The 24,486-nt window shown below is 37.1% G+C and overlaps 1 protein-coding gene across 1 annotated transcript in view; it reads left to right on the plus strand.

Annotated features, from left to right (window-relative positions):
• Positions 1 to 20,702, plus strand: part of SPTA1 (spectrin alpha, erythrocytic 1) — an 87,036-nt gene extending 66,334 nt beyond the window's left edge. Inside the window, exons 36-51 of the mRNA XM_055586758.1 lie at positions 1,885 to 2,005; positions 4,090 to 4,211; positions 4,723 to 4,855; positions 5,369 to 5,476; positions 6,538 to 6,700; positions 8,260 to 8,336; positions 11,153 to 11,362; positions 13,435 to 13,731; positions 14,533 to 14,645; positions 15,805 to 15,822; positions 16,332 to 16,383; positions 17,752 to 17,939; positions 18,788 to 18,841; positions 18,970 to 19,116; positions 19,617 to 19,761; positions 20,304 to 20,702. Of these exons, the coding sequence (XP_055442733.1) occupies positions 1,885 to 2,005; positions 4,090 to 4,211; positions 4,723 to 4,855; positions 5,369 to 5,476; positions 6,538 to 6,700; positions 8,260 to 8,336; positions 11,153 to 11,362; positions 13,435 to 13,731; positions 14,533 to 14,645; positions 15,805 to 15,822; positions 16,332 to 16,383; positions 17,752 to 17,939; positions 18,788 to 18,841; positions 18,970 to 19,116; positions 19,617 to 19,761; positions 20,304 to 20,429 (2,074 nt within the window). The 3' untranslated portion in view covers positions 20,430 to 20,702. The remainder of the gene's footprint in view (positions 1 to 1,884; positions 2,006 to 4,089; positions 4,212 to 4,722; positions 4,856 to 5,368; positions 5,477 to 6,537; positions 6,701 to 8,259; positions 8,337 to 11,152; positions 11,363 to 13,434; positions 13,732 to 14,532; positions 14,646 to 15,804; positions 15,823 to 16,331; positions 16,384 to 17,751; positions 17,940 to 18,787; positions 18,842 to 18,969; positions 19,117 to 19,616; positions 19,762 to 20,303) is intronic.
• Positions 20,703 to 24,486: the final 3,784 nt, after the last annotated feature.

Below are 24,486 nucleotides of genomic sequence, written 5' to 3' on the forward strand. Positions count from 1 at the left end.
GATGTACTCTGCATAGAAGTTAAATAAGCAGGGTGACAATATACAGCTTTGATGTACTCCTTATCCTATTTGGAACCAGTCTGTTGTTCCATGTCCAGTTCTAACTGTTGCTTCCTGACCTGCATACAGATTTCTCAAGAGGCAGGTCAGGTGGTCTGGTATTCCCATCTCTTTCAGATTTTTCCACAGTTTATTGTGATCCACACAGTCAAAGGCTTTGGGATAGTCAATAAGGCAGAAATAGATGTTTTTCTGGAACTATATTGCTTTTATGATTCAGCAGATGTTGGCAATTTGATCTCTGGTTCCTCTGCCTTTTCTAAAACCAGCTTGAACATCTGGAAGTTCACGGTTCATGTATTGCTGAAGCCTGGCTTGGAGAATTTTGAGCATTACTTTACTAGTGTGTGAGATGAGTGCAATTGTGTGGTTGTTTGAGCATTCTTTGGCATTGCCTTTCTTTGGGATTGAAATGAAAACTGACCTTTTCCAGTCCTGTGGCCACTGCTGAGTTTTCCAAATTTGCTGGCATATTGAGTGCAGCACTTTCACAGCGTCATCTTTCAGGATTTGAAATAGTTCAACTGGAATTCCATCACTTCCACTAGCTTTGTTCATAGTGATGCTTTCCAAGGCCCACTTGACTTCACATTCCAGGATGTCTGGCTCTAGGTGAGTGATCACACCATTGTGGTTATTTGGGTCATGAAGACCTTTTTTGTACAGTTCTTCTGTGTATTCTTGTCATTTCTTCTTAATCTCTTCTGCTTCTATTAGGTCCATACTATTTCTGTCCTTTATTGAGCCCATCTTTGCATGAATGCGTCCCTTGGTATCTCTAATATTCTTGAAGAGATCTCTAGTCTTTCCCATTCTATTTTTTTCCTTTATTTCTTTGCCCTGATCTTGTTGATTCTACTTTTTGTAAAAATAGAGGTGGAAAAATCTTACTAAATCAAATAATTTGTCATATTTCTCCCCTGGTTCATCATGTTCCTTTTCTATACAATTGCTGATTCTTGTTCATTATCAGTGAATCAGAGGAAAGGAATGCACATAGGGCACCAAGCAGGACATTTTTTAACCTTTTTGGAAATAGTAAGATATTGTAAAACAACTATATCCCAATAAAAGAAATAGTAAGATATTTTCTACCTAGTCTTTCACCACGCTTCAAGGTGACGTTCAAGCATTTTATATGCAGAACAAATCCAACTGCCATGACTGCTGTAATATCAGTTTTTATGTCTATTTTACCTGAATTAATTATTGATATGGGCTTCCCCTGAGGCTCAGTGATAAAAGAATCCAGCTGCCAATGCACGGAGTTGAAGGAGAGCCCTGTTCAATTCCTGGGTCAGGAATATCCCCTAGAGAAGGAAACGGCAACCCACTCTGGTATTGTTGCTTGGAGAATCCCAGGCACAGAGAAGCCTAGCAGGCTGCAGTTCACAGCGTCACAAAGAGTTGGACATGACTGAGCAGGCATGCATACCATATACATAATTACTGACATTAATAGAAAGTCATATAAGCATATATGTTTGTATACATATATAGTGAGTATGTGTGTGTGTGTAATTTTCACATTTTTTGAAAGAGAAACAACAGTGAGTTCTTGAGAAAAGAGAAGAAGATACACATGTAGACAGGCAAAGAAATGAATGAGAAGGCTGTTCCAGTATGTTATTTTAATTCGTGTTGCTCTAAGTCCAATATTTTGCTGAAAGGCTCTGCCACTTATTAACTTTGTGATTACTGACACCAGAGTGTTCCAGAATTTACCCCCACCATAGCCCCAGCCAAACACATATGCTTAGAAAACCATCTTTTTAGGATGTCCTCAGATGTCTAAAGTCTAAAAGTTTTGTTCTTTGGTCTCAGGGAGAAGTTGGTACGAGTGAGATCCCAGGACTATGGGAGGGATCTGCAGGGGGTTCAGAATTTGCTGAAGAAGCACAGACGCCTAGAAGGGGAGCTGCTGGCACATGAACCTGCCATCCAGGTAGGAATATGAAACCTGAAAAGACAGAGATAATATAATAGTAGCACTTCATGTTATGGATAAATATTAGGTTGGTGCAAAAGATTTATGGTTTCAGACCCTAGGAATGGGGAGGGAGGAAGGAGGAGGGTTCAGGATGGGGAACACATGTATACCTGTGGCGGATTCATTTTGATATTTGGCAAAACTAATACAATTATGTAAAGTTTAAAAAAAAAAACAAAAACAAACATATGGACAGGTATGGAGCAGCTCTGGTCCCTGCTCCACCATCTACATGATATAAAATAAATAAATAAATAAATAAATCATTATAACTAGCCTCAAACACATCTTTATTAATAAAAATAGGAAACATTACAATCAACACATTTTTCCCAGTGAGAAATAAGTTTGTATATTCCTGTTGCATAAAAACCCATGCTTCAGAATTCAGTGAACTCTTGGAAGCATTTTCTGCCTCCTGCTGGTTGTGATGCATTTTCCCTGCAAAAAGTTGTTAAGGTGCTTGAAGGAGTGGTAGGTAGTCAGTTGGTAAGAGGTCAGGTAGATATAGCAGATATAATTGGGCTACAAAGGCAACATTTGTAGCCCATTTCATCCAACTTTTGAAATGTTGGTTATGTGACATGTGGTTGGGCGTTGTTGAGAAGAACTGGGCCTTTTCTGTTGACCAGTGACAGCTGCAGGCACTGCTGTTTTCAGTGCATCTCATTGATTTGTTGAGCATACTTCTCAGATGTAATGGTTTCACTGAGATTCAGAAAACGGTAGTGGATCAGAGCAGTAGCAGACTACCAAACAGTGACCATGACTCAAAATATGGCTTTGGGAAGTGCTCTGGAGCTTCTTCTCAGTTCAACCACAGAGCTGGTCATTGTTGGTTGTCACATAAAATCCACTTTTCATCACACATCACAATCCATTTGAGATGTAATCCGTTGTTGTTGCACAGAATAAGAGAAGATGACATTTCAAAATGATAATTTTTTTTGATATGCAGTCAACTTTTTTTTTTTGATATGCAGTCAACGCTTATCAAGCTTTTTCACTTTTCCAATTTGCTTCAAATGTCAAATGACCATAGGATGGTTGATGTTGAATTCTTGGGCAACTTGTTGTGTAGTAAGAGGATCAACTTCTATAATCTTCTCAGTTGGTCATTGTCAACTTCTGATGGGCAGCCACTGTGCTCCTCATCTTCAAGGCTCTAGTCTCTTTTGTAAAACTACTTTAACTGCCATTGCACTGTATGTTCATTAGCAGTTCCTGGGCCAAATGCGTTGTTCATGTTGCAAGTTGTCTTCTGACTTGTGACCCATTTTGAACTCAAATAAGAAAATTGCTCAAATTTGCTTTTTGTCTAACTTAATTTCCATAGCCTGAAATACATGTAAAATAAATAGCAAGTAATCATTTATTAGCAAAAATCATAAAGCAAAAATTGTGTATTAAAATGATGTATAACTTAACTACATTTATTTAAGAATGTATTCCAGTATCAAATGGCAAAGTTCAACAGTGCAAAACAGAAATTACTTTTGCATCGACCTAATAGGTTGAGGCTACAAAATGTGAAGGCAGAGTGCCAAGGTCACATAGACAGTTGGCTGTAGAGTTCACAAGCATTCTCCTCCATATTGTGCCTTCTATGAATAGAAGAATCTGCGTAGAAACCCATGTCTTCCCTGGAAGGAGCACCTTTGACAGTCCAGGGCACAGTTGTTGACAATTAGGATGCAGGTTGGGACATCTGGAAAAGCTGTACCTGAGCTGAGCCATGTGGAAAGAGGGAAACCCCGAGTGTTGGCTTGGCAGCAGGGTCACCCTGTGACCATCAGTCAGATCATGGAAAGTAGTCTAGTGCAAATGCTAAGGTATTTGTCTGAATCCTTGATGAAGTTTAGCATGTTAGATCTTACTGCAGCTTTCTTCATTCTCCCAGGATTGTCAGGACTGCCTTGAGTACATCCAGTTTATAAATGAGCCAGAGGGTAGGAAGGGCTAGATACTTTGCTAGAAAACTGTGGATAAATGGGGAGATGCTATGGGGAAATATGACATGGAGGATGTGTGTTGTTCAGAATGTGCTGAATATGGCAGAAAGGCTGGGAGACAAGGCGGCCGTGGGGCAAGAGGAGATCCAGGACAGGCTTGATCAGCTTGTTCAACACTGGGACCAGCTCAAAGAGTTGACCAAGGCTCGGTGAGTTGGGGATAGAAGGCCAAATTCTCTTGTTGGATTGCAGGTATTGGGTAGGTATTGAGAAGGCACTTAAGTGCCTGCTCAGCATCTCTCCCTAGCTACCAATCTCTTCCAGCTTCTAAGTCCCTGCTCAAATGCTAAGTCTTCCATGAAGCTTCCTATATGTACCCCAGGAAGAAATGACACTGTTTCTATGTCTCTATGACACTGTCTCTCTAGAGCTGTGCTTACAATTACTTGCAGCTGTCTTTTATCATTGTTGCCCTACATATGTTATCCTTTATACCACATTATCTCTCACATGTCTGTTTTACTTTCTGCATCTCCCCAGTTTTAACATTATGTGCAGCATGTAGTAATAAAGTAATGGAGTATTTTTCTCCCTTGCACTAATACAGCCAAAATCTTAAAATCTTATAAGATTGTGCCACTTTGCTACACTTCCACTGCTCATTAGTTTTTGTTTTTGTTTCTTTTCTTATTTGGGGTGGGGATTTCTTTCCTGTTACAGAGGGATTCAGTTGAGAGAATCCCTAGAATACTTGGAATTCATGGAGAATGCTGAGGAGGAGGAAGCTTGGATCAGTGAAAAGGAAGCTCTAGTTGCCCAAGGGGATTCTGGAGACACTTTGGCTGCTATTCAGGTGAGGAACTGGCAGAATGAAATAATTTTCTTCTGTTTAATTTGAATCTTTTCTTAAGTAGTCAACATTTTTACCTGTAAAATTAGAATCTTTCTTCTGGTAGAAGAAGAAACTTTCAGACTAGTTCTTAGCATAGGATGTTCTTGATACTAAATATTTTTCTGCTAGATGGAATGTTTCCAAGAATTATTATACATACATTTCAACATGGAGAAATACTTTTGTATTAGCTTGATCAATATTCACTCCCAAATCCAGAAGTTTCAAGTTGCATGGTTAGTTATAAACAATATCACATGTATTCCTTTGGCTCTTTGGTAAGACTGCCTTTCTGGGAAGTGAGGAATTTGGGAAGAGAAATTTACTGGTACTACTCAGGAATAAGTGAACACTCATGTACTCTGCCAACTTAGTTGAATCATTGCTGGTGAATAGCATCAAAAGGAATCAGAATGTGAGTGGGATAGATTGTTCATTTTGGAAGTTTTGATTCTCACTGACTCATTCACACAGAGCTTACAAAAGAAGCTCGAAGCTTTGGAGAATGACTTTGCTGTCCATGAGATTCGAGTGCAAAATGTGTGTGCTCAAGGAGAAGACATCCTGAGTAAGGTGAGATATGTTCCGGGGATTCCAGGTCAAAAAAAGGATCTTCAAAAAGGGATTGGACCAAATATAGAATCATGAACATTGCTAAAATCATGCACAACCTTGGTAATCTCTTCTAAGCTGCCTTTTTGTTATTGTTTCAGCAAACAATTATCTATTTAATTATTGCTGTTTTCTGGAAGCTTTTTTTCAAGGTCTTATAGGTATATTTTTTAGATATTTAAAAATCATTGATATATGGCAAAACCAATACAATATTGTAAAGTTAAAAAATAAAATAAAATAATTAAAAAAAAGAAAATATTAATAAAGCAAAATAAATAAATAAATAAAAATCATTCATTGACTCATACTCTATGCAGAATGGGGCTTCCCTGGTGGCTCAGAGGTTAAAGTGTCTGCCTGCAATGTGGGAGACCTGGGTTCAATCCCTGGGTCAGGAAGATCCCCTGGAGAAGGAAATGGCAACCCACTCCAGTACTGTTGCCTGGAGAATCCCATGGATGGAGGAGCCTGGTAGGCTACAGTCCATGGGGTCACAAAGAGTCGGACACGACTGAGAGACTTCATTTTCACTTTCACTTTCACTTTCCATGCAGAATATGACATTTAAAAATATTTTACACATGATTTGCTTTGATTATAGAGTAATGTAAGAATGTGAAGAAATTTCTTTGACCTCTAGAGATAAGGACCCCACTGAAATCTCTTTATAATTTGAGAACCATTCTTTTGTTTAAATGATAGTTTTAATAGAACCTCAATAATCTAAAGGCTGTACAAAGAATCCTAAAAAGATGATTCTGTACCTTTGAGATGCTTATGCCAACTAAGAAGATCACACTTACATAGACAAACAGAAGACTGTCCAAATGCTGGACAATATCATCTGGGTAATAGATATTCTATTATAGATGAATAATAGAATAATTTCACTGGACCTAGAAGAGAGTAGCTATATATTTGGAAGGAGAGAGATGAAAGGTTTTTAATAGTGCAAAGGATTTCACTTTTCAGGCTCTGGACATTCATCAATATCTCTCTCTCTCCTCCTTTCAATCTCGGTGATACAGGAGGAAAGTCAACATAAAGAGAAGATTTCTAACAAGATACAGGCTCTAAATGAAAAGATTCCTTCTCTGGCCAGGTCATTGGCTGTTTGGAAGTCACAACTGGAAGATGATTATGACTTTCAGGAGTTCAACTGGAAGGCTGATGTGGTTGAGGCCTGGATAGGTATGATGTGTGAGGACCAGAGGCTTCCCAGGTGGTGCTAGTGGTGAAGATCACACCTGCCAATGCAGGAGACGTAAGAGATGCAAGTTCAATCACTGGGTCGGGAAGATCCCCTGGAGGAGAGCATGGCAAGCCACTTCAGTGTTCTTGCCTGAAGAATCCCATGGACAGAGGAGCCTGGCAGTCTACATTCCATAGGGTTGCAAAGAGTCAGATACAACTGAAATGATTTAGCATGCACTCATTTGAGGACGATGGCCTCTGGATTTGAGGAAGTACTGATAGTTCAATTTACTGAATGGATCCCAGGCTCTGTTGCTCAATATGGGAAGAAAGATGCCCCCTTCATCACCCACTCCTATCCTGTCTGAGCACAATTACAATTAAAGTCACATGTGTGCAAAAATACCCACGCATCAGATCAGATCAGATCAGTCGCTCAGTCGTGTCCGACTCTTTGCGACCCCATGAATCGCAGCATGCCAGGCCTCCCTGTCCATCACCAACTCCCGGAGTTCACTCAGACTCACGTCCATCGAGTCAGTGATGTCATCCAGCCATCTCATCCTCTGTCGTCCCCTTCTCCTGCCCCCAATCCCTCCCAGCATCAGGGTCTTTTCCAATGAATCAACTCTTCACATGAGGTGGCCAAAGTACTGGAATTTCAACTTTAGCATCATTCCTTCCAAAGAAATCCCAGGGCTGACCTCCTTCAGAATGGACTGGTTGGATCTCCTTGCAGTCCAAGGGACTCTCAAGAGTCTTCTCCAACACCACAGTTCAAAAGCATCAATTCTTCAGTGCTCAGCCTTCTTCACAGTCCAACTCTCACATCCATACATGACCACAGGAAAAACCATAGCCTTGACTAGATGGACCTTTGTTGGCAAAGTAATGTCCCTGCTTTTGAATATGCTATCTAGGTTGGTCATAACTTTCCTTCCAAGGAGTAAGCGTCTTTTAGTTTCATGGCTGCAGTCACCATCTATAGTGATTTTGGAGCCCAGAAAAATAAAGTCTGACACTGTTTCCACTGTTTCCCCATCTATTTCCCATGAAGTGGTGGGACCAGATGCCATGATCTTCATTTTCTGAATGTTGAGCTTTAGGCCAACTTTTTCACTCTCCACTCCCATACACACACACACTTATAGAGACATATGCTGAGAGAATAACTAAGTACTATAATCCCATAGAACATCTTTTTTTTTGGAAATTGGTGAATTCCATGTGATAGTCAGAAAGATAGAGTCATGGCAAACATTCTAGAAAATAAACTCTGTGTTTGATTTACTTATAATTTATGTCTAGGCTGAAGATTTCTGTTGTTCAATGAAACATCCAGAAGTTCTCTTGGTTCTAGCTCTGTTTCAGTCAGTTTATCCTGTATACATCTAGAAAAATAGTTTACTGGCTCCCACTCCCATATTCTAATGAATCATCTACTTGGAGAGTCAAGAGGCTCTCTTGTGGCCAATAGTAAATATGCCGTTCTTCTTTGCCAAGCCTGATATAAAGAAATTCTCTTTCTCTTCTTATGACTTACCTTTGTTCTTCAGCTGAGAAAGAAACAAGCTTGAAGACCAATAGCAATGATGCAGACCTCACTGCCCTCTCCACTCTCCTGGCAAAACAGGTAAGAGCAGGGTTGCCTTGTTCATAAATGCCCATGAAGTCCAAGACCCACATCCCACAGAAGCTTCACACATAGGGTTATTTCATTCCCAAATGTGGTTTTATTATCTGTAGGACCTATAAAATTGTCCCCTTTGTGATAGAGATAATTTGGTAGTTCTTTTTCCTTCATCAGTCTTGCCAGTAAGTGCTCATTTTTATTAGAGAACCAACTTTTGACCATTTAATTTTTCTCTGTTTTATCTTTGTACTATATTCCATTAATATCTTTTTTATCTTTGTAATTTTTAACTTTCTTTGAGATTACTTGATTTAAAAAAATTAAGATAGATATTGATGTTGTTAAATACTTAGCCATTCTTCTTTTCTAGTATATTGATTTGAGACTATACATTTGCCTCTAAGTAAATCCTTAGCTGCATTCCACAGACTTCATGTTATTTTTGTTATCATCTAATTAAAAATATTCTGCTATTTTTTGCATAATTTCTTAATTGACTCATTATTTATTCTGTAGTGCATTGTTCAATTTCTAAACACTTGGGAATTTTCTAATTATATTTTTTTGACATTTATATCCAGTTTATTCAACTTTATTTTAAAAACACACTCTATGTTATTTTAGGAGGTTGCTTTATATCCAACAAATGACCTGTTTTGGTGAATAGACTTTGTCCAGTTGAAAAGAATGTCATTTTGCAATGATTTGTATTACTTATCAGAGCCTGTTGCTCATGTTTTTTAAAAAATATTTCAGTTTTATATATTTTAAAGCTAGATTAAAAGTTGTGTTGACATTTAGAATTATGAAATCATTTTGATTAATTAATTCTTTTAATTATGCAAAGTTTTTCTCTAATAACTCTAATAACACATCTTTTTAAACACTTCTTAATTTAAAGTTTTTCTTCACATATTAGTGTACTACACCAATTTTCTTTTGTTTACTGTTTGCAATGTACATCTATTTCCATTTCTTTTAAAAACACTTCTATGTCTTTATAGTTTTTGTTGTTTATTTTGTACATTCATAAATTGCAACATGATTATCACTATAGTATTAACTATCACTTTCATTCTGTGACATAATTATCATTTTTTTTTAAGGTGAGAACAGGTAAGACTTATGTACTTTAAAGTACATAATATAGGAATACTAACTATAATTACCATGCTGTATCTTAGATCTCCAGAACTTGTTAATCTTAAAAATAAAAGTTTTTGCCCTTTCACCAATTTTTCCCCATTTCCCTCACCTCCAATATATTCTGTTTGGCTTTTTTAGATTCAACATATAAATAAGATTATAAAGTATTTGTCTTTCTGTGTCTGACATTTCACTTAGCATAATGGTCTCAAGTTTCATCTGAGTTGTTGCAAACAGCAGGGTTCCTTCTTCCCTGTGACTGAATAGTATTCCATATATGTATATCACCTATCTTCTTTATACATTGTTCTTTTGACAGGAAGTTTGTTTCCATATCTTGACTATTGTAAATAATGCTGCAATGAACATAGAAGTGCAGAGTGTCAATATGTCTTAGATGTGTCTTTTATAAATATCGAATAGTTGAGTGTTGATTTATTATCTACTTTGATGATTTTCATGGAGTAGTGAATCCATTTACATTTAAAGTAATTAATTAATGAGTTTTTATTTAAAGCTATAATTTAATACCTCTGTCCCATCTCATGCCCTATCCAACCCCCACTTTTCTTGATTCAAGACATGATTTCAATTTTTCTGAAAACTAGCCATTTTTCAGTTTGTTCTTAAACGTAGAACCTTTAGAGACTTCCACTAAACCTCTTTCACTAAGTCTGCTCTTACTTGATGTGTCCTGATCTCAATGCTGTGTGACTGCAAAAAATTCTTAGATTTCAAGATTCTTTAGATTGTTTATACTTTAGATTCTTAGCTACTGTTTTCTGCTTGACTTCTACAACTTGTATTCAGGAATCTGTAAATGCCCTAAGTTGGACATACAAGGAGATTATCGAGCCTCCTTTTCTGCAGCTCCCTTTTCATGGTTTCCTCAAATAGTGGATGCTTCAGTTTCCCAGAATTCTAGTTTCCATCCTTTTAGCTCTCATGTGATGATCAAAAGCTCTGAGCAGCTGCTTTCTCTGCAACTTCACCCTGCACAGTTTATACTTCAAAGGAAAAAGTGACAGAGTATTACTCTTATTTTGCTACTATTCCCTTCTCCATGTAATTTTGATACCTCAAGTTATAGCTATTTGAGTTGCATCCTGATCCCTTTCAAACAGCTGATATTTTTGTGCTTTTATCCAGTGGTTAAAATTGTTCTGGAAGGGAGGATTGATCAAATACACACCACCCTGTTAAAATGAAGTGGAACATCTTGAATTTTGTGATCATTTACACATACACACACAGTCACCTGTAAAAGGTTTTTTGTTAGTTTGCATACTTTCACAATTTCTAGTAGTGCACATCTATAAATACTAATTAGAATGCAAAATCTAATAAGTGATAGAAAAGAGTCTTAGAAAGTGAGCCTTAAGAAGAATTTAATCTTGATTTGGAAGATTTGAAATATCACATCATGCTCCAAATCTCCTTTAATATTAATTTTGCACCTAATCTAAAAATCCAGTTTTCAAACACTGGAATTTTACCATAATTCCAACTCCAAATGTTTACGAAAGTCTCTAAGTCAAATTTCCTTTTTGGAAAAATTGTCCACTACTCTAAACTCTTGCATAAGTCCAATCTGGTGGAACCCAGGTGTGAGTGACCCCTTGGAATCTGCATTATTTTCTGTTCACACCTTCTCTATGTGTCTTTCTCAGGACACACTGCATGCCAGTCTGCAGAGCTTCCACCAAGAGAGACTGTCTGAAATAACTGACCTGAAGGATAAGCTTGTGGCTGCTGAGCACAGCCAGATAAAAGCCATTGAGGAGCGCCATGCTGCCTTGCTGAGGCGCTGGGAACAGCTGCTGGAAGCCTCTGAAGTCCATAGACAGGAATTGCTAGAGAAACGACGGCCCCTACTGGAGGTAAAAAAAAAAAAAAAAAAAAATGATGCGCCATCATCTGACCTTGAATATCTATATCCAGAAATAGATACTGGAAACCATGTTTGAATACTATAGACAATTAAGTGAGTATATTGCAAAGAATTAGGAAGACATTCTTATAAACATGAAGCAATTCATTTTTAGCTTGATAAGTTTTTCTTTTTTTTTGGACTGATTGATCAGCTGACTTATGATGGAAGTCAGACACATATATTGGAAACAAGTAGGTGAGACAAAGATCTTAATTTAAGGCAGAACTAATACGGGCATATAGGAGTCAAGATTGCTCTTGTGTTTTTTCTAACTCAAATAAAAGGAATATTAGACAAGTAAAATTTGTGTTCTCATCTTTCCTAGCTGGGGGACCTTCTATATGTTGCTTAACATCTCTGAATCTTGATTTCTCTATTTAGAAAATAGGGTGATATCACCATCATATCTTGATGGATCTATATCACCATCATATCTTGATGGATCTTGATTACTATCAAAAGAGATAATGGACCTGAAAATGCAATATAAACCATTATGTTCTATATGGATATAGTTATTAAAATGTTCTTTCTTTTGGTGACTGCTAAGATATTGGATATTGATGATAAAATTATTAATAGTAAAAGGAAGTCAAGATGGTTAGTGAAAATACTGAATACTTCTAGACCATAAGATATTGTACTTGATGACAAGTTAAAGTAGAGAATTAAAGGAATCAGAAAACACACAAATAAAAGTCAGACTCTTAATTTTAACTGTGATGAGGGACATATAACCTACATAAACTAATCTTCAGTGCAAAATTAAAGCAATTAATGGACAACCGCATATTATCTTATTTTGTGATTATAAAATCTCTGTAAAATATTCAGTTGATACATAATATTATGAAAATGTATGACATTATTTATAGGTTTCCATGTCCTTCCAGGGTAGGGGCAGTAATAGTTTTTTCTGTGTTGGTCTATTTTGGTGTGTAGATTGCTGAAATGAATACAGCAACAACATAATGGTATACAATACCTTTGCAATCTCCCTTCCATTTGGGTCAGTTTTTTTCCTCTTAACCCATTTTGAGATGAAAACTGATTCTCATATCTGTATAACAAAATCTCTTTGAAAGTACAATTGGCTGACACAAAATATATGATGTGTTTTATTTTTATTTATTTATTTATTTATTTTTATTTTATTTTATTTTTATTTTTTTTGATTTTATTTTATTTTTAAACTTTACATAATTGTATTAGTTTTGCCAAATATCAAAATGAATCTGCCACAGGTATACATGTGTTCCCCATCCTGAACCCTCCTCCCTCCTCCCTCCCCATTCCACATAATTGTATTAGTTTTGCCAAATATGAAAATGAATCTTTAAATCTAAAACTTTGTATTACCTTCTGTTTGGAAAAATCCATACTATTTCTCTTATTTAGAAATTCACAGTCATTCAGAATACTCCAGAGAGTATTATATGGCTAAAGATATAGGTTAGAGGGTAAGAAATGGATTTAAGCAGGGAATTTAGGCATGAGATGAGCTCTGAACAAGGTTTAGAGGAAGGTAGGAAGACAACTCAGTATACACAAATAAACATCAAAGCAGTGAGGGCTGCAGATCACAGAAGAGAAAGAAGAAATGCCTGTCCTACAAATGATTTTTTTAATCTAATCATCCATCCATTCATTCACTTAAACTTAATTCATGCATATTATACTAAAAATTCATGGAACACAGACATCAGAACAAGAAATCATGGAATCTTATCATTGAAAACTACCTTTGTCACTTTGGGAATCTTACGGCTAAAATAATCCTAGAAGTTACCCAACTTCATTTGTAAGTGTTGGAAGAAAAGAGAAAATGCTTGGATCAGGGCTTGTACCTTGAACTCACATGTCCACCCATCTGATTGCATGGTCTCCATTGGTCTTAGTTCTGTCCTCTTAGAGTATTGGTACAGAAAATATTTGAAGACAGTCATTTTTTTTATCCTGTTTTCTTTTCTGCTGATGAACTTTATTGGAAAAGATGGAATTATCTTTTTTTCTTTATAGACTGAGGTTCTATTCATGGAATTTGCACACAAGGCCTCAGCTTTCAACAATTGGTGTGAGAAGGCCGAGGAGGACCTTTCAGAGCCCGTGCACTGTGTCTCCCTGGATGCAATCCGGCAGCTGCAGAAGGACCACGAGGCCTTCTTGGCCTCCTTGACAAAGGCCCGAGGAGACTTCAATGATTTGCGAGAGCTAGACCAGCAGATTAAGGCCTTGAATGTGCCCTCCAGCCCCTATACCTGGTTAACAGTAGAGGTGCTAGAGAGAGTCTGGAAACACCTATTTGATACCATCAAGGTACTTTGGGGGCAGAGAAGATACTTCCTTTAGCCATAATGAACATGATCATTTGATTTGCTTTCTGGATTTGGGGACTTTGAGAGAGAAAGGAACACTGTTAATAATTATATTGCGACAGCAGTCATGAACTGAGTCAATCTAAGATAAAAGTTGGAAATATGTTCATGATAGGCAGAGCCCTATGCCCTATAGTTTAGACAGTCTCAAGTGTCTGAGTGTTGATTAGTGATTCAGAGAAGCAAACATAAGCTCCAGAAGATGGCTCTAAAAATGTGTTATGAAAAATTCATGAGGCTTGTATATATCTTTGCAGTCTATATGCTCAAAAGCATTTTCTATTTTATATGAACTTCCAAAAGTGCCTTTTAAATGTGCTCGTGTGTAATTTTGTCTGTCTATAGTAATGCTCATTACTGAAGCTATGGAAAATACAAGTTTGCAAAGAAAAATTTCACTATAAACTTACCAATTTTAGATGGAAACTCTTATCTTTTCATTTAAATGAAATTTCAACTGGAAAAATACTGAGATGAGGAAAGACTTGCCTTTATTACTAGTTTGTTTTTTACTGGGCTTGGTAACACCTGCAAGTACTTCTGAAAAGTTGGATAAGCTTCTTTCATATTTCTGAGATGAGAAGAGGTGGACTGGAATAAATTTGAGCGCACAGGCAATGCCATTGGAAGGCAGGTGAAATTTGGAAGAGGGGAGATGTGCAGATGAGCCTAGGAACCAGTTACTTTATTGCAAGAAAAAGTCTTCAATGTGCACACTACTATCTGTGATTTGGGATTTTAGGAAAGAGAGCAGGAGTTGGAAAAGGAAGAGGCAAGACAGATCAAGAACTTTGAGATGTGCCAGGAATTTGAACAGAATGCCAGTGCCTTCCTTAATTGGATCTTGGAGACAAGGTTTGCTGTGATACCCCCAAACTCACGATCCTTATGCCACACATTCCACTCTGGGGATGGAATACATAGCTGAGGGAAGAGGATAATTCTTACAGTACTTATGCTGCCCTAAAATCACCATATCCTGTCTGTGCTTTGTATCTGAAATTGACTGTATTCTAAATCAGTCACTGCAAAATTGAGAAATGAGAATTTCATCTCATTGCCCATTCTTTATTCACTATTTGAAAGTCTCACTTTTTTCCTCTTGCCTATAATTACAGCCCCAAAATAATAACATTCACTTACATGTGCCTTCCCCTTTGCACTTTACACTGTAATTTTATAAGCCATTATTTCACTTAACTTTCAGAATAACCTTGAAGAGTGTACCGCACTGATGTTATTACTTCTGTTTCTAAATGTGGAAAGAAGTTCAGTAGATAAATTGACTTGTTCAAGGTCACATATGTGTTTATTGGTACAACCAGAGAATACTGTGAATACTTCATAGGAAACTATTATATTGCTTGACTACTAAAACTGTCATGAGAATCAAGTGCGATAATATATGCTAATTGCTTTTATTAAATGCAAAATGCTCTATACATGAAAATAACATTTGTTATATCTTCTGGGGCAAATGACCTGGAAAAGAGGAGACTTGGAGTGTATAATAAATGAATAAGTGGTCAAACTTGGTAGACTGTATTCAGCAGGTATCTCAGAATTGTGGAGTTTTGACAGTTTAAAGTGTCAGTTTAGACAATTCATGCTTCTGTTCCTATGAGCTCACTGACAAGGATAAACCAAAGAAGGAACAGAAAGAAATCCTGTATCATGGCTTAAAAAAAAAAACATCTGACTGAAGACAAAGGACACACAGCTCACCCTCCTCTGCCTCTGGCTTTGATCTCTCATCTCTGGCAGCAGGGGCCTGATACTGAGCTGGGCCTGACCCCTGAGCTCTTCATCCTAAAGCAACGAGCTGCACAGAAGGCTCTGGGTTTCTCAGTATGGGGGACACTTTGAGGACAGTGGGTTGAACAGATTCATCCTTCAGGTACAAAGAATTTAGAATGTATCACACATCTGAAGAAAGAAGATTATTGAAATAATCCTTGTTAACATGATTTTCCTTTTCTCTCTCCTGATTCCTGTTCTGGACCTCCATATCCAGGGACTATTTTCTGGATGGGTCAGTATTTTATGTTATCCTGTTTGTTTTTTTGTATCACTCTGAAAGAATTAATTAAGGAGGCCTTAGTATTAAAGTATCTTCATCCCACTGCAAATCTGATAAAATATATGTGGGGTAAGAAGGCCCTTAAATAAAACGTGGGATAAGGAGAAGCATGTATATTATTCTGGCCCTATCACCCACTAAGAGTAATGTAAGAGTAAGAGTAATGTAAGAGTCTTGCTTACATTAGGTTAAGGGTATATTTGAAAATAAGAACTAGGAGAGTATGGAAGCTCTCTTGTAAACATAGAGGAACCTTACTTTGCTTTTCATCTGTCCAGCAAGGTTACCAACTCAACAGAGAGGATCTGATTTCATGAAAAATTGGCATTGTGAAATTCATTTCAGAAAGGCCATATAACTTGGAAGAACTTATAGAAGTGTAGGAGATTTGGGTTGGTCTATTTGTGTAACATACTGACTTCTGATATTATAAGTAATGTTTTCCTCTGGTTCTTAACTAGATCTTTGCTGAAAGAAACAGGAACACTAGAATCCCAGCTGGAAGCAAATAAAGTAAGTAATGTTTATTCATTAGTTCTAAATATTGCTGGAATTTACAGGAGTTCAAGAACTACTCAAAGGAAACTGGTGATTCCTTTAGGTAAATCCCTGGCCCAAAAGTCAAAAGCCTAAGGCTCTGCTGTCAATCTTGCCAACAATTTGCATTCTAACCATTGGCCACCACTTCATGGACATGGATGTCAGTTTGCTTAAATCTCAACTTTAATTTCTGTATCTACACAATGGAGTCAATAATATCTACATTATAGATTTACTATAGTTATTAAGTAAGGGAACAAATACAAAAGTGCATACAACTTGTAACATTGACACATTTATGTTATTTGATGTGGTAAGAAAATAAAATTGAATATAAATTGTCTCTTAACAATTGGGTGAAGAAGTGGCTAGAACAGTATTTTTAACTTTCACCTTATCTTTATTATTGCTTCCCCACCAGAAAAAATATGTAATTAATTAAATCTAATTTATCCCCAAAGAGAGAACTTAATGCTAAAAAAGATGTTGTCAGGTAGGATTGATTTTTGGAGACCACAAACCACTGTAATATCTAATATATTTTCACACCTTTCACACCTACCCCCATCATCATGACTAATTCACTTCTCCCTTCTTTAGGATTTCCCTTGTGGCTCAGACAATAAAGTGTCTGCCTACAATGCAGGAGACCCGGGTTCAATCCTTGGGTTGGGAAGATCTCCTGGAGAAGGAAATTGCAACCCACTCCAGTATTCTTGTCTGGAAAATCCCATGGATGAAGGAGCCTGGTAGGCTACTGTCCATGGGGTCGCAAAGAGCTGGACACGACTGAGCTATTTCACTTTTCACTTTCTTTAGGGAAAGATATTTCCCTGTTGACAAAGCATGACCTAAATGCTGATATTTGGCATTTAATGTGCCTGACAGAAGCATCTTGTAGAAGTCTGTCCAAGCCAGTGAAGGAGACTGATGTGTGAACACTGGGAAGTTTAAGTGGGCCTCAGAAATCAACTACAATCAATAATGCAAATCATTCATGATGCAGATCACTGAGAGCTGATGATGCATGGATCCTAGAAGTCCTACCCTTCTCCATTTACAGTGTATGACTGCTAACCCTTACATTTATATATTACAGATTACCAGAATGACAGAGGTCATATCACTTAAACTTCCCACCATTTTATAAATTAGGAATGGAGAATTGATATGGTTTTCCTGAGTAGTTCAATTTTTACAAAGGACAGGAAATTTCCTGAAGATAATTGAAAAGGAGCAATGAAGGGAAATCTAAACTTATCAGCTTCTTACCTTCCATATTATTCCTAGATTTGGACCTGGTACCCCAGATAACTGCTTCTCTTCTTTGTCTTTTTCCAGAGGAAGCAAAAGGAAATCCAGGCAAAGAAGCATCAACTGACCAAGATTGAGGACCTGGGAGAAAGCTTAGAAGAGGCTCTGGTCCTAGACCTTAAATACAGCACCATCGGGCTGGCTCAACAGTGGGACCAGCTCTACCAGCTTGGGATGCGAAGGCAACACAGTCTAGAAGAACAAATCCAAGCCAGGTATTGAGAACTTGTGGTTAAGGCTGGGCAAGGATGTGGGTGGTGTTAGGTATTAGAAACTTAGTCCCAAGACTAAACTTTGGGGGTACTGGATACAATGGCTGCTTCACTGATAGTGCACTTATTAACTCCAGAACCAGTTTTCTCTCTTTGCTGACCCAGAGAATGACTTAAAAAAAAAAAAAAAAGATATGAGTCCACTATAAACTGCGAGACAGTACTATCATACTCCTGGGTCTACTTACCATCCATTTCTCAGAGTCTATGCACCATCTTATATGACCTCTTCAGAGAGCATTCCCTTTTGTAAAATTCCCATTAAAATGTCTGGAGTGAAAGAAATATTCCAAGTATAGAGCAGAAGATAATTTTTTTTCTAAATAAAATATTTTGGCAGCATTAGTTATTTAGACAAGCTTTTTCTGTAAAAATCCTGATAATATTGTAGAATTTGTGAGCAATTTAGCCTTTGTTTTAACTGCTGTGCTGTTACTCAGTTCTGCTGTTGTGAAAACAGATATTGATAATTCATAAATGAATAAACATAAACATATTCCAGGGAAATTTTATTTATGGATGCTAAGATTTGAATTTCTCACAATTTTTAAAGTTTAAGGAAATATTCTTCTTTTTTTATTATTTTCAATCATGTAAAAACTATTCTCAGTTCATTGACTGTACAAAAGTGAGTGATCTCCTGGACCTGGCCCATGGACCATAGTTTGCCAGTCCCTGAACTAGGTGACTTGACTAGCCTAATAGTCACTAAAATTCCTCTATTACTATTATGGCATGTCTATTTATATTTCTCTGTTTTATTTCATGGGTTAATTTTTTTTTTCTTTCAGAGACATCACTGGTCTCAGTGAAGAGACACGACAAGAGTTTGAAACAACCTTTAGGTGTGTATAGCTTCATAGCTGATTGTTTTGCATGCAATTCAGAATGAAGTTCTAAATAACTATTTTTTCCCTCCATGTGGTTTGATCTGATTCTTGGTGAACCTGATTAAATATTTTTTGTTCTTTAGGCACTTTGATGAGAATTTGACAGGTCGCTTGAGTCACAAAGATTTCCGGTCCTGCCTGAGAGGGCTCAATTACTACTTGCCCATGGTGGAGGAGGGTGAACCTGAGCCCAAGTTTGAGAAATTCCTGGATGCTGTTGATCCAGGGAGGTAGGAGGAAGACCAAAGCCCAGACCACAGCAGGGAATAGGTCTTGGGGGAAGGGGGCAAATGCAGAAAGTAAAATGATCCATAAAATGTAAAATTAATTCATCTTGAGAGTAGGAAGATAAAGACTACCATAAATGAATTGGGCAGCTTTTGGTACCCTTTTAGAATACTAGAAATAGAGGCCTTCAGCTCAGTTTGAAGAGCTTTAGATACCTAGAGATGGAGCTAGTGGAAAATTCCCAAATTCTACTTAGGGAGTCAGGCTGAATTACTCATGTGGAAATAGTGACTGAAACTTAAAAAACTGTTTATTTGACTTAAGGGTATGAGGATGGGGATCAAATAAAGGTCATATCCCATTGTCTCAGAGAGCTGAGATGGAACAGGCACTTAGAGGGTTCATCTTATTTCTGTCTCTGAGACACTGAGTAGAATGAGAAAGGGACCTGTCTTCCTCTCTGTCCCGAGAGGGGACAGTTTCTGATCTATTTCTCCAACAGAAAGGGCTATATCTCAAAAGACGAGTACATCGACTTCTTGACTGACAAGGAGTCAGAGAACATCAGATCCAGTGATGAACTAGAAGATTCTTTCCAAGCTCTGGCAGAGGGCAAAGCCTATATTACGAAAGAGGACATGAAGCAGGTCAGATTCCCATTTCTATCCACTCTCACTGCACTCTTATAATCATCTAGATTTTGTTCATCTCAGGTCTGGCTCCCTAGTTACTATAGGCAATTACTTTCCTCTTCCCCATGTTTTCTCAGATATTGTCACGCACTGGTTATCATTTGCTTTGGTCACTACCTCATGTTGTTTTGACCCAACTCAAAAACCTATAGTCAATATCTAATTATTTCATCATTAATCCCAAACATGCTACTTGGTTTTAAGACTATTTCTTTATTCTGTTTATTTAATAAGCCAAATTTAAAGAACAGGGTAAACAGTGCAATCAGAATGAAATGGGAGTCTTTGGATAAGAACTGAGTTGAAAAGATGAGTTGGTCTTATTCATTAGAAATTACAGATTTCTTTCTATAAGAAAAGCACGTGATAGGCCCGGGACCAGCTGCTTTTGCCCAAACCTCTCTACTTCCTGAGTTTAGGGCATATTCGAAGCCCAAAGGAACCAGCTATTCTGAATTTCTGTCACGGTAATTTTTTTTTTTCTTTTAATGTTTCAGGCCCTAACCCCAGAACAAGTGTCATTCTGTGCCTCACGTATGCAGCAATATGTGGATCCCCGGGGCCGAAGCCAACCTGCTGGCTATGATTACGTTGGCTTCATCAGTTCTTACTTTGGCAAGTGAAAGACAGCTTTTTCTGGGTCAGAGAACCTTGATGTTGTGGGAAGTATTGGGGGATGAAGGAAATAGGCAGATATGGAAGATGGGAAGACAGTTGTGTGTGTGTGTGTGTGTGTGTGTGTTACATTTATTGTAGGACCTGAAAGAAGAAATCTCGAGCTTGAGAGATAAAGGAATTAATGACATCAGAGGAGAGGAGGCCATGGGTTTATTTTATATGCAACTATCACTGCTGAAGGGTGTTAAACAAAGTTTCTATTTTTCATTTGTTGGGTTCTATGTAATATTACTTTATTTTGTTCTGATTATAGAATAAAGTATTTCCTTTTTTTTTAAAGCATTTTTTTGCAGTTCTTACTTTTGAGAGGACAATGTGAAATAAAATGTTCCTGATTCAGTTAAGTTTCTACATTTCTGAGAATTGTACTATCATCTAAATATAGGCAACAAAATATACTGTAAATTAGGGCCTTGGTAAAGTAGATACATAAGATTCAAGATAATTTACAAAGTGTTTCTTGAGCTTGAAATTTGATTAAATTCTTGCATTTGAAAATGGAGATATTTGATATTCTGGGAAACCCTGATATTTTCATCTATAAAATGGAACCATACAGGGAAGACCAGCATAGCACCCATTTTCTTCTTAATCTGTCCGTTTTTCATACTTCCCTATTAAGGTGAATGTTATTACTCTTGGAACAGCCGAATAGGAGCATAGAAGATTTTCCTTTTGTCCTCTATGTGCCTGAATTTTTATCAAAATTTTAATGTGATAAAAAAGAATCTTTGGGACTTCTTTGGTAGTTCAGTGGTTAAGAATCCTTCTCACAATGCAGGGGATGTGGGTTCATCTCTGGTAGGGGAACTAGAATCCCACATGTGTTGGAGTAACTAAGCCTGCACCATAGCTAGATAGCTGAAATGCCACAATGAAGCATAATACACGATGCAATAAAAATCCCACATTCCACAACTAAGACCCAATGCGGCCAAATATTTTTAAAAAGGAATCTTTGTTTTCATTTACTTTTATCTATTAGTGTAAGAGTTAGTCAAATTTTTCTTTTTAATAAAATTAAGGAAAAATACACAAGAGGTGGTGCTATTTCCAAATAATTTTCAGCCCAAGTTTGATCTGAACTGGTTTGAATGCTGACATTCTGTCCTGACTTGTAAAAATGCATTGTGCCATTTGCTTGTGAGTAGACTTATTTCCTTGATCAGCATGAAATGAAACAGCCTAGCTGTTTGTGTATCCTGCACAGTTTCTGCCTTCCAGTCCATGTATATGGTCACTTGATTACCATTTCAAGTCTCAGTCTCATTCTTTGCACAGATATTAGTCCTTACTAAGGGATAAATCCTGTCACAGGAGCCATTTAAAGAAATTTTAGTTAAAACTAAAAAGCTGTCTTTGCGGCTTATAATGTATAGGTTTTTGTTTGCTTGTTTGTTTGTTTTACTGATTTTTACTTAAACAATTACATATTATGAAAAATAATAAAACATATTTCAAAAATTTTTCATAAATGTCTAAATTGTTACCAAATTATGAGCTGAAAAATATCATTATAGTTGGAAAAATTCATAGCCTGTTAGGTCATCAAAAATTAGTATCATTTAATATCACACTTATTGAGCCTGGAAAATCTAAAAAAAGTGCTTGTTTGTAATAATCAAAGGCAAATGTGAATATGGTTCCATTCTCCCCTTGATCCCTGCCAAAAATCTGGAAGTCCTAAATCAGTTTGTTAGGCATGTGATGAGTCTTTAAAGGCAAAGTATCATTAGTAACATCTCAGAAAAGGAGATTAATAACATAGAGGCTAAAGAAGATAGTATTTATCTAAAGAATCAACAAAAGTTAGTTCAGGTGCTCAACTTTTTATGACCACACTTTTTTTGTGTGTCCAACTTTTTGTGACCACATGGACTGCAGCATGCCAGGTTTCCCTGTCCACCACCAACACCTGGAGTTTGTTCAAATTCATGTCCATTTAGTCAGTGATGCCATCCAACCATCTCATCCTCTCTCATCCCCTTTTCCACCTGCCTTCAATCTTTCCCAGCATCAGGGTCTTTTCCAATGAGTCAGTTCTTCTCATCAGGTGGCCAAAGTATTGAAGTTTCATCTTCAGCATCAGTCCTTCCAATGAATATTCAGGATTGATTTCCTTTAGGACCGACTGATTTGATCTCCTTGGAGTCCAAGGGACTCTCAAGGTCTTCTCCAACACCAGAGTTTAAAAACTTCAATTCTTTGGCCCTCAGCTTTCATATCCATACATGACTATTAGAAAAAACCATAGCTTTGACTAAATGGACCTTAGTTACCAAAGTAATGTCTCTGTTTTTTAATATGCTGTCTAGGTGGTCATAGCGTTTCTTCCAAGGAGCAAACATCTTTTAATTTCATGGCTTCAGTCACCATCTGAAGTGATTTGGGAGCCAAGAAAATAAAGTCTGCCATGGTTTCCACTGTTTCCCCATCTATTCACCATGAAGTGATGGAACCAGATGCCATGATCTTAGTTTTTTGAATGCTGAGTTTTAAGCCAGCTTTTTTTACTCTCGTCTTTCACTTTCATCAAGAGGCTCTTTAGTTCCTCTTCACTTTCTGCCATAAGGGTGGTGTCAACTGCATATCTGAGGTTATTGATATTTCTCCTGGAAATCTGGATTCCAGCTTGTGTTTCATCCAGCCAACATTTTGCAATAATATAGAGGCTAAAAAAGATAGCAATTATCTAAAGAATCAATAAAAAATGCCTTAAAAAGATGGTACTGTTAGAGTTACACACAGCACCTTCTGAAATCAGATTCTGACCACATGTGCACTCAAGCAAAAAAAATGACAATATGGGAAGTATCATATATAACTTAACTATGAATATAAATATTCAACTTATAATATTACAACAATTAGAACTTGTATTAGTCCAGGTTCGATGCACGATACTGGATGCTTGGGGCTGGTGCACTGGGATGACCCAGAGGGATGGTATGGGGAAGGAGGAGGGAGGAGGGCTCAGGATGGGGAACACATGTATACCTGTGGCAGACTCATTTTGATATATGGCAAAACCAATACAATATTGTAAAGTTAAAAAATAAAATATATAAAAAAAAAGAAAAAAAGAACTTGTATCAAATTTCCCTCTTGATCTCAGGGTTAAGCTCCACATGTTATATAGTCATCATTTCTAGATCTTCTGTTTACTTATCTTAAGCTAGAATCCCTGTTCTAATTTCAGTAATTCTCTTCTTTATAATTTATAGAGTGAAGACTGCCTCTGAGATACAGCCTACACTCTTGATTTTTCTTTCATGATTACTACCACTTGGTTGGGTCCCCAAAATTCACTCCTAACTGAATTTTCTTCTTAACATTTTATGGGCCTCCCTGATGCCAAATTTTTTCCTGAAAGTCATCTGATTCTTTTTCCCTAGAGCCTGACCCATTTCCCAGTACCTACTCCTCTGAGATGGATCTAACTCCATCTTCCTATCTTCTCCAGCCAGGCACTGTGCCAGGTAACAGCATTTTACTCTTGTCTGGTTGTATCATGATATATTACGTGCATGGCACTGACTCCTGCCAGCATAAACTAGGTAACAAATGTGTCAGCCTAAAGTGATGCTGCCTAGAAACTTCAAATAAGAATAGATTGTCATGTTGGGTGTTTCATGTATGGCAGACTCTGTTCTAAATATTTTATCTTAATCATCACAAAAAGCCCTACAAAATAGATACTGTTTAAATTCCATTTTGGCATTGATAATGGAGGCCCAGAAATGTTAATAAACTTCCTCTAGATCACACATCTAAAAAGTGGCAAAAGTATGCTTTAAACTCAAGCAAAATGATTCCAGAAACTTATGGAATTAATTGACTCTTTAAAAAGACATGAGTTTTTTTTTTTTTAAAGGGCATATGTGGTCATATTCATATCAGGGGACCTCTGCTTGGCTATGTGTATGTGTGTATGTACTTGGCAGGAGGACTTGTTTAGGCATATGGCTGTATTTGTAATCAAGGAAGGAAATTTGAATTACC

The sequence above is a fragment of the Bubalus kerabau genome, chromosome 6 (assembly GCF_029407905.1).
Source record: "Bubalus kerabau isolate K-KA32 ecotype Philippines breed swamp buffalo chromosome 6, PCC_UOA_SB_1v2, whole genome shotgun sequence".
Taxonomy (NCBI): Eukaryota; Metazoa; Chordata; class Mammalia; order Artiodactyla; family Bovidae; genus Bubalus; species Bubalus kerabau.